The sequence below is a fragment of the Lepidothrix coronata genome, unplaced genomic scaffold, assembly GCF_001604755.1.
Source record: "Lepidothrix coronata isolate B3197 unplaced genomic scaffold, Lepidothrix_coronata-1.0 Scaffold197, whole genome shotgun sequence".
Classification (NCBI taxonomy): Eukaryota; Metazoa; Chordata; class Aves; order Passeriformes; family Pipridae; genus Lepidothrix; species Lepidothrix coronata.
Genome location: NW_016690377.1, coordinates 147,448 through 156,330, shown reverse-complemented (window position 1 = coordinate 156,330; position 8,883 = coordinate 147,448). Strand labels below are relative to the sequence as shown.

Sequence of the window (8,883 nt, the reverse complement as noted above, 5' to 3'; positions counted from 1 at the left end):
AGAAGCTCTTGAGGTGCCTCATCTGCCAGATGCCGGTGAGGATGAGGATGATGGTCTGGGCGATGGACCACCAGAGCACCCTCTGGTTGGTGCTCTCGCTCGTCATGCGGAACCGCTCCTCCCGGTACTGCCCCAAAAATGGGGAAAGGGGGTCAGAGAGGGGGGGAAACTGGGTGATCCCCCCAAACCGACCCTGCAGGACCCGCTGCTCACCCTCTGGTAGTTCTGCTCCTTCTGGATCTGCTCCACCTGGTCCAGGAGCTGCCGTGCCCGGAGCTGCAGCTCCGTCAGCTTGTCCTTGGCCGCGATCTCGGGGTAGTTGTTGGTGTGTTCACCCACCTGGATGTCCAGGTGTACCCGCTGCAGGCACAGAAGGGGTCAGGGGAGGCTCAGGGGGTGGCACAGGGTGCCAGAGATCCCCCCTAGGGTTGGGAACCCCTCCCCTGTGTTCCCAGTTCGCCCCAGCAGTACCAGTTTGCCCCCAGCGAACAGGGCCATGCGGGTGGAGTTGGAGTGCAGGCAGATCTGGTGCTCCCCCGGCGTGTGGGATGTGAAGGTGAAGCGACCCTCGGAGCCGTACTGGCGGGACAGCACCACCTGGGACAGGGACAGTGTCACACACAGCCCAGGGACCCACAGAGACACTGTGACACCACAGGGACAGCACCACCTGGGGACATGGGGGGCGTGTTACACCCCCAGGACTGGGAAAGGGCCACTGTCACACCCTGGGACACTGGGACAGGGCCACTGTCACCCACTCCAGGGCAACAAGACAGGGCCACTGCCCTGTCCTGGAGGTGCCCACCTTTCCGTCGGGGTCCTTGACCTCCACGTGCATGCCCAGCCCGGGAGTGGAGGGCAGGAACGACTCGGACTGTTTGTCCCACAGCTGTGTCCGGTAGTTCCCTGGGAACAGGGGGGACACGGGGTCGGGGAGGGCCCAACTCCCATCCCAGTGCCCACAGCCCGGCCCCTCCATCCCCCTTCCCAAGGGTTCCTCCTGCCCTTCCCCATCGCACCTGGGGGGTTTCTCAGTCCCTCCCATCGTCCTCCCCCCCACCCCGGTGGTCTCCAATGTTGCCCCCCCCCAGTGCCCGGGGGTCGCTCCCGTGACATCCCTGGTGATCCCTCCCAGATCCCAGTGGTCTCTCCCATCCCCAAAAAGCACCTGGTGGCCCCTCCCGGTCCCCAGTGGTCTCCTCGCCCCCTCCCGTACGGAGTGGTCCCTCCTGTCCCTCCCCCAGACCCCGGTGGTCTCACCCCCTCCACAGTACCCAACGGTCCTTCCCATTACCCCCAATCCGCAGTGGTTCTTCCCGTTACCCCCCAAGTCTCCGGTGGTCTCTCCCCCCCGCCACAATGGTCCCTGCCGTGCCCCCTCCCCTCGCACCGATGACCATGGTCTCGTCGGGGATCTCCTCGATGAAGCAGCGCTTCTCTGTCTCTCCGATGTGGAAGTAAAGCCCGTGTGCGCCGCAGCCGAGGAGCAGCAGCAGCAGTGCGGCCTCCGCCGCGCTCAGCGCCCTCAGCGCCGCCATGGCCCTGCCGCTGCCGCCCGCGGGGGCGCTCTGCGCATGAGCTGCCGCCTCACCGCGCACGCTACGCATGCGCTTCTCCCGCACTTAGCGCCCTGCGCCTGCGCCGGGGCTTCACATCCCGCATTCCGCAAGCGCATATCGCGCCCTTACCGCCCTGCCCGTGCATGGAGGCTTCACCTCGCTCTCTGCACATGCGCTACCCGCCCTGGGCCACTCAGCGCTGCCCACGCCGCTCCTGTGGGCCTCCCGCCTTCCTAACTGCGCATGCGTACGACGCCCCCTCGCGGTGGCGCAACAGGGAGGGCGCCGCTCCCTCGCTGGGGAGACTGTGGGTTCGAGACCCGCTGCGGCCAGTCGGGGGTCGCACTGACCCCCTGTCATGTCCCCGTGTCGCCCCCCTCAATGTTTCACCTCGGGTGTCACCCCCCCGAGGTGCCGAGCGCTGGGCAGGGGCGGGCCCCACCTCCCTCCCCAGCAGTGTGGCAACACCACCGCCACCCTCCTTCCTTCCTTCCTTCCTCCCTCTCGCGGTCCCGCAGCATGAGTAGGGTGGGGGGTTCCGCGGGTGAGAGCGGGGACCCCCGGCAGGGCTCGGCGGGCCGGGAGGGGAAGCGGAACCGTGGTGGTTGTTACGCCACTGGGAGCCCCCCACCCCCGCAGGACTGGCACTTCGAGGGGGTTATAAGGGCGGGGGTGCTGGGCCGGTGTTGGGGTGCCAGAGGGTGCCAGGGCGGCTCCGGAGCACCATGGCCAGCGCCCTCACCCTCTCCCTCTTCCTCCTCCTCTGCGCAGAGGCTGAAGGCTTCTCCCCCTGCCAGGCACCCACCCTGCAGACCAAGGTGTTCCAGTACCGGTAAGGAGGGCGGGGGGCACCCCTAGGGGACCCTGAGGGGTGGCAGAGGGTGGCACCGCTGTCTGTGCCCCCCCAGGCTCTGGGATGTGAACCAGAAGTCGCTGTACCTGCGGGATGACCAACTGCTGGCCGGGCACCTGCAAGGGGCCAACGCCGCCCTGGAAGGTGATGAGGGGGCACGGGGGGGACGTGGGGTGGTGAGGGACCCTGACCCTAATCCTGATGGCCCCCCGGCTGTGTGACCCCCCCAGAGAAGGTGTTCTGGGTGCCCAATCGTGCCTTCGAGCCCACCCGGCTCCCCGTCATCCTGGGCATCCGCAACGGCACCCGCTGCCTCGCCAGCCCCCCCAAAAACAGCACCACCCCGGCACTGCAGCTGCAGGTGGGACAGACACGGGGACAGGGGCATGGGGACACTGAGGGGACACCAAATGGATGGCGACACTATGGGATGGGGACACTGTGGGACAGGGATGCCAAGGGGATGCCATGGGGATGGGGAGACCACAAGGGTGGAGACATGGGGACTGCAGGGATGGGGACCCAGGGACCTCAGGGGTGGCACAGTGTGGGGTGGGGACACAAGGACTGTGGGGATGGGACATCGTGGGGATGTTGCCACCGCAGCCCCCGGTGGCACAGTGCCCGTGTCCCCTGCTGGCCGTGGGTGCCAGCCCTGCCGTGCTGCCCCTCAGGCCGTGGGTGACCCCCCTGTCCCCGCAGGCCGTGGACATCCGGGAGCTGCCCCACACCGGGGAGGCCTCGGCCGCCTTCACCTTCTTCCGCTCCTACAAGGACGGGCTGTGGCGCTTCGAGTCCGCTGCCAACCCCGGCTGGTTCCTCTGCACCTCTGCCCGGGGCCACCAGCCCCTGGCGCTGTCCCGCAGCCATGATGCCACCCACCTGCTCGACTTCTACTTCCAGCTCTGCTGAGCCCCCCTGGCACAGCCATGGGGACACTCCCAACTGGGAACAGGGACGTCCTCAGCCTGGGGACAGTGGCACCTCCCCCAGGATAGTGCCAGCCCCTTGGGGAGGGTGACATCCCCACCCAGGTTGGTGACATCCTCACCGAGGATGGTGCCAGCCCCCTGGCGAAGGTGACATTCCACTGGGGAAAGTGACATCCTCACTCCAGGGTAGGTGCCATCCCCCCCGGATGGTGCCATCCCCTTCGGAAGGGTGGCATCCTCCCCAGGAGAGTGGCATCCTCGCCTGGGCATGGTGCCAGCCCCATGGGGACGGTGACATCCTCACCCCCGGGCTGGTGCCACCACGCTCCACCACCTCCGACAGTGCCATCCCCGCGGGGACAGCGCCGTCCTCCCCCCTGCGCCGCTGAGGCAATAAAGATGCTCAGGCCAGCGCGGTGCCCGTGGCGTGGGTGGCACCGGGGACAGGGCACGGGGGGGCGGCGGTGGCTGCGTCACCCGCGGGGTGTCCCGGGTTGCGCCACCGGCCCGTGGGGACGGGAGCGACGCGTCCCCAGCCCGGGGTGACGCAGCCGGGGCTGCCCCGGGCCGGGCACCTTCGGGGCCGCCCCTTCCCGGATCCCGCCGGGGAAACGACGCTTCCCGCCCGGCACACCCGGCCTGGCACCGCGGGGAGGGGTCTCGGGGACACGGCACATGTGGGAATGGGGCACAGGGACCCCGCGGGGACGTGGGGGATGTGGGACCAGGGGACACCGGGACACGCAGGGCTGTGGGGACGGGGCACATGGGTACAGGGCACATGGGATCTTGGGGACAGGACACCATGGGGACAGGGCTTGTGGAACCATGGGGACAGGGGGGACACAAACATGGCGACAGGTATCACGGGGATGGGGCACATGGACATGTGGGACCCAAGGACAGGGGGCACAGCAGGGACAGGGCACTCAGGAAAAGGGGGATGGGACATGCGGGGCTGTGGGAATGGGGCACAGAGACACCGCGAGAACAGAGATCGTGGGGCCACAGGGACTGGGGGCACAGGACCATGGGGATGGGACACAGGTGCCTGTGGGGACAGGGCACGTGGGAGTTTGGGGACAGGGCTCACAGGCACCATGGGGACAAGGCACATGGGAAAATGCTGACAGGGCACTGGGGACGCACCAGTACCTGTGGGACAGGGCACACTGTGGGGACAGGGCTGGTGGGGGGGGACATGGCACAGGGGACATCCCTGCCACGGTGACCATGGGCAGCACAGTGGATAATGGGGACAAGGGGCCCAGGTGGCATTTCCCCATGCCAGCTTGGCACTGCCCTACAATCAGCAGGGCGGGCTCTGCCCCCCGCCCTGCCCGTCCCTATAAAGCCACCACCACCCCCAGGGGACAGAGCCCAGACAGAGACAGGACTGGACCTCGGGAGCTGCCAGAGTCACAGGTACCTGGGAACGGGGACAGGGGCAGGCCAGGTCCTGCCTGGGAACAATTCTCAGGGCTGGGGACAGGGACAGGGACAAGCCAGGTCCTGCCCCGGAAGGATTCCCAGGGCGTTCACTCTGGATGCTCCTGATGGCCGGGGCTGGCAGCAGGGGACAGAGGTGGGTGGCAGGGGTGTCCTCCACCTGTGTCCCCCGTGTCAGCCGTGTCCCCCTCTCCCTCCAGGCCCAGCCATGTCCCGTGTGTCCAGACCTGCTGTCACGTGAGTGGGGACAGAGTGGGATGGGGCTGCCCCTCCCTTTGGAGCTGGGTCGGGTCACCCTGTGTGACACCCATCTTCACCCCTCTATCTCCCCCCTCCCCGGTGCAGAGGGGCCCGGGGTCCCCGGGGAACCCCCAAGCGGTCCCACCCCCTGGGAGTCCTGACGGGGCCCGGGAATGTGGCCGAGTCTGTCGTCGACCCCGACATGGAGGCCCTGTTCGAGGACTTCCTGGGGAAAGGTAGAGGCAGTGCCTGCTGGGTGCCCCATGGGTCCCCTGTGTCCCCAGGTGTCCCTGTGTCCATCCCTGCCCCCAAATTCCCATGTACCCCATCCCCACATCCCTGTGGTGCCCACTTGTCCCCGTGCACCCATGTGCCCATGTGCCCCCTCATGCCCATGTGTCCATGTGCCTCTTTCCCACTCCCCACGTCTGTCACACTCGTGTCTCCAATCCCCATGTCCCCGTGTCCCCCATCCTCACATCCTTGTCATGTCCCCACGTCTCCATGTGCCCAAGACACCCCATGTTCCCCATGTCTCACCTGCCCATCACCCGTGGGCCCCATCCCCACGTCCCTGTGATGTGCCCACGTCCCCATGTCCCCATGCCCCCACGTGTCCGTCCCCACCGTGTCCCTCATCCCCACATCCCTGTGTCCCGTCCCTGTGTCCTCACATGTCCCCGTGTCCCCAAAAGTGACGATGGTGGCCTCGGCGGCCTCGCGCCCCCCGGCCCAGCCATACCACTACGTGCTGCGGGACACGGAGCAGAAGGGGCTGTGCCTGCAGGACGGGCAGCTGGTGGCCACCAGCCTGCAGGGTGCCAACGCCACCCAGGAAGGTGGGTGTCGTCCGTGGGGAGGGTGACCCCCCTCGAGGGCCCCCACCCAGCCCCGTGTCCCCACAGAGCCCATCAGCGTCGTGCCCAACCGGCACCTGGAGCGCCGGCGCTGCCCCCTCATCGTGGGCATCCGCGGGGGCACCCGCGCCCTGTCCTGCGGCACCAGCCCCGAACCTCGGCTGCACCTCGAGGTGAGGGGGGACCTGGGGGGCAACAAGGTTGGTCAACCCAAGGTAGATGACCCAAGGGGAGGGGCACCCAGAGGTGGGTCAACCCAAAATGGGGGCACCCTGAGGTGGTGGGGACCTGGTGGTGAAGTCACCTGGAGGTGGGGTTACCTGGAGGTGGGTCACCTGGCAATGGAGTCACCTGGAGATGAGGGTTCCTGGGATGGTGCCGCCCCGGGGTGGTGTCCCAGCTCTGTGTGTCCCTCCGGCAGGACGTGGGGCTGCTGGAGCTGTTCTCAAAGAAGGGAGACGAGGCCACACCCTTCACCTTCTACAAGACCTTCGGGGGGTCCACGCACACCTTCGAGGCCGCAGCGTTCCCAGGGTTGTTCCTCAGCACGGCCCCAGGCCCGGGGGAGGCCCTGGCCATGGCCCCCCCACACGGGGCCACCGCCTTCTACCTGCGCCGAAAGTGACCCCGGCAACCATGGTGGGGAGCACTCATGGGGGGCACCCACGGGGGGACATCCACGGGTGGGTGTGTCCTCCCTTCCAAATAAAGCGACAGTCTTGGTGTCAGCTCGGGGTGTGTGATTTGGGGAGGGGGGCCAGGATCGGGCCCCGTGGGGCAGGATCGACTCACAGGGGCAGGACTGGTCCATGGGGACCGGGGTGGATCCATGGAGGGGCGGGATGGACCCACGGAGGGGCAGAATAGGACCCTGAGGGAGCAGGATCTGCCCGTGGAGGGGCAGAGTCAGTTCATGTTGGGGGCAGACCAGCGCACAGGGGCTTGGGTTCATCCCACGGCGGGCTCAGAACCATCCCTCGGGGGTCAGGATCATCCCACGGGTTCAGGATCGGTCCATGGGGGCTCAGGATCATCCCACGGGGTTCAGGATGATCCCACAGGGGGTCAGGATCGGTCCATGGGGGCTCCATCGGGATCGGTCCCGCGGGGCAGCCCGGGGGCTCGTGGCCTCTCGGGGGGGCGTGGCCTAACAAATGGGCGTGGCAACAACGAACTCATCGAGCCCCTGGCCCCGCCTCCGAGGAGGGGGCGTGTCTACCCGACCCCCCGAGAGGGGGCGTGCCCAGCCGAGGCCCCGCCCCCGCCCGCGCGGCAGTGCCGGTAAGGGGGGGAGGGACTCCGGGGGTCCCCAAGGCCCGGGGGGTGGGAGCGAGGGGTCCCCGTGGGGGCCCCCAGAGCCCTCGGAGCCCCCCCCGGGCTCCCCACACCGCCCTGCAGGGTCCTCCAAGCCGTGAGGGTTCCCCCAAAAAATCCAGGATACCCCCACCCTTGGGGCCCCCCCGTAACCCTCGGGGCCCCCCATAACTCTTGGGGTCCCCGCATAACTCTTGGGTCCCCCTTGGACTCTGAAGGTCCCCCCTGGAGCCCCCACTTGTCTCTGGGCCCCTTCACTCCGTGGGGTCTCCCTCACCCATTTGGGGTCACCCCTACACCTTTTGGGGTCCCCTCAACCCCTGGGGACCCCACCCCCTTCCTGAGCCCCCCGAAACTTTTGGTTTGCCCTGGTCTTTGGGGTCCCACCCATCGGGGTCCCCAACACCCCCCCAGAGCACCCCAAATTCCTTTGGACTCTCCCCACCCTTTGGGGTCCCCCCCTTTGGGGCCCCACCCCAACTTTTGGGGTCCCCACCCTCAGACACCCCCCACCCCTCCCCATAACCACTTGGGATCCCCACAGACCTTTCCTCCCCCTCCTCAAGCCCCTTTAAAAAGCCTTTGCGGGACGGTTTTAGGGGGGATTTGGGGGCGCAGCCCCCCCCCCAAGCTGGGGGGGGTCTGTGGGTGCCCCCCCCCGTTTCCTGCCCCGCGGGGCGGAAGCGGTGCCGGTGACGCGGTGACACGGGGTGGGTGACGTGGGGCCGTGGGGTGACGGGGCCGGACACGGGGTGTGCAGGTGCTGGGTGAGGGTGCCGGGACCCCCCACCTGGCCGGGGGGGCCTCCTGACCACCCCCTGACCCTCCTCCCTTTCCCCGAGCCTCCTCCCCCTCTCCCTCCTCCTCCTCCTCTTCCTTCCTCCTTCCTCCTCTAAGCCCTCCCTCCTCCTCCTCCTCCACTTCCTCCTTCCCTCTCTCCTGCCTTCTCCCTTCATCCCTCCCCCTCCTTCCCTCCTTCTTCCTCCATCCTTCCTTCCCTCTTTTCCTTCATCCCTTCCGCCCACTCTTCCCTCTCTCCCTCACTCCCTGCCTCCCTCCCTCCCTTCCTCCCCTCTTCCCTTCCTTCCTCTTTTCTCCTTCTCCTTTCCCCCCTTCCTCCTTCCTCCTTCATCTCTCCCTCCCCTCAACTTCCCTCCCTCTCTTCCCCCTCCTTCCTCCCTTCCTCCTCTATCCTTCCCTCCTCCCTCCTCTTCCTTCCCTCTTTCCTCCCTCCTTCCTCCCTCCCTCCCTTCTTCTCTCCTCTTTCCTCCTTCATCCCTCTCTCCCATCTTTCTTCCCCCTTCCTTCCAACCCTTCCTTCCTCATTCCTCTCTTCTCCCTCCCTCTCTCATCCCTCTCTCGCTCTCTCCCTTCTCCCTCCCTTCCTCCTCAATCCCTCCTTCCCTCCTTTCCTCCATCGTCCTGCCATCCTTCATCCCTTCCCCCTCCCTCCCTCCTCTCCTTTCTTCATCCCTCTCTCCCTCCTCTCTCCTCTCCCCTTCCTCCTCCTTCCCTTCCCACCCCACCCCACCCCTCCCTACGTTGTAGACCCCCCCACCCACATCCCCTCTCCTCCCTCTGCCCCCAGGGCCCCCCCTGCCATGGGCACAGACCCTTCGGACCCTCAGGACCCTCAGGACCCTCGGGGCAGCGCAGCCCCCCCCAGCCTGGCTGGG

General features: G+C 67.5%; 3 protein-coding genes across 4 annotated transcripts; 2 read left to right on the top strand and 1 right to left on the bottom strand.

Moving 5' to 3' along the window:
- Window position 1: 1 nt before the first annotated feature.
- TMED4 (transmembrane p24 trafficking protein 4) lies at window positions 2–1,569 on the bottom strand (the record flags this gene model as incomplete). The annotated part of the gene is made up of 5 exons (XM_017831797.1): window positions 1,394–1,569; window positions 809–909; window positions 472–597; window positions 214–360; window positions 2–127 (listed from the first exon to the last, which is right to left on the bottom strand). Coding segments are annotated over exons 1-5 (648 nt in total), but the record flags the coding sequence as incomplete, so codon positions are not given.
- A 73-nt stretch (window positions 1,570–1,642) lies between these two features.
- On the top strand, window positions 1,643–3,718 carry LOC108505651 (interleukin-36 receptor antagonist protein-like). Of its 2 annotated transcripts, none has more exons than XM_017831885.1 (5): window positions 1,643–1,973; window positions 2,334–2,394; window positions 2,471–2,559; window positions 2,646–2,776; window positions 3,118–3,718. In XM_017831885.1, the coding sequence occupies exons 1-5, from the start codon at window positions 1,706–1,708 to the stop codon at window positions 3,325–3,327; spliced, it is 759 nt and encodes a 252-aa protein (XP_017687374.1). In that variant the 5' UTR covers window positions 1,643–1,705; the 3' UTR covers window positions 3,328–3,718. The 2 variants fall into 2 exon arrangements, with proteins under 2 accessions (XP_017687374.1, XP_017687375.1); XM_017831886.1 differs by having other exon boundaries at window positions 1,885–2,106.
- Window positions 3,719–4,022: 304 nt separating this feature from the next.
- LOC108505653 (formin-like protein 18) lies at window positions 4,023–6,998 on the top strand. Its single transcript, XM_017831888.1, has 5 exons — window positions 4,023–5,033; window positions 5,142–5,272; window positions 5,732–5,875; window positions 5,942–6,066; window positions 6,315–6,998. Exons 1-5 carry the CDS (start codon window positions 4,600–4,602, stop codon window positions 6,516–6,518), a joined length of 1,038 nt encoding a protein of 345 aa, XP_017687377.1. The 5' UTR covers window positions 4,023–4,599; the 3' UTR covers window positions 6,519–6,998.
- The last annotated feature ends 1,885 nt before the right edge of the window (window positions 6,999–8,883 follow it).

Bases quoted from the DNA above. Each gene is read 5' to 3' on its own strand.
- LOC108505651 (XM_017831885.1), top strand. From the start codon at position 1,706: ATGGAGGCTTCACCTCGCTCTCTGCACATGCGCTACCCGCCCTGGGCC. The intron at 2,395-2,470 runs GTAAGGAGGGCG...GTGCCCCCCCAG, and splicing joins ACCAAGGTGTTCCAGTACCG to GCTCTGGGATGTGAACCAGA. The intron at 2,777-3,117 runs GTGGGACAGACA...CTGTCCCCGCAG, and splicing joins CCCCGGCACTGCAGCTGCAG to GCCGTGGACATCCGGGAGCT.
- LOC108505653 (XM_017831888.1), top strand. From the start codon at position 4,600: ATGGGGACAAGGGGCCCAGGTGGCATTTCCCCATGCCAGCTTGGCACT. The intron at 5,876-5,941 runs GTGGGTGTCGTC...GTGTCCCCACAG, and splicing joins TGCCAACGCCACCCAGGAAG to AGCCCATCAGCGTCGTGCCC. The intron at 6,067-6,314 runs GTGAGGGGGGAC...TCCCTCCGGCAG, and splicing joins AACCTCGGCTGCACCTCGAG to GACGTGGGGCTGCTGGAGCT.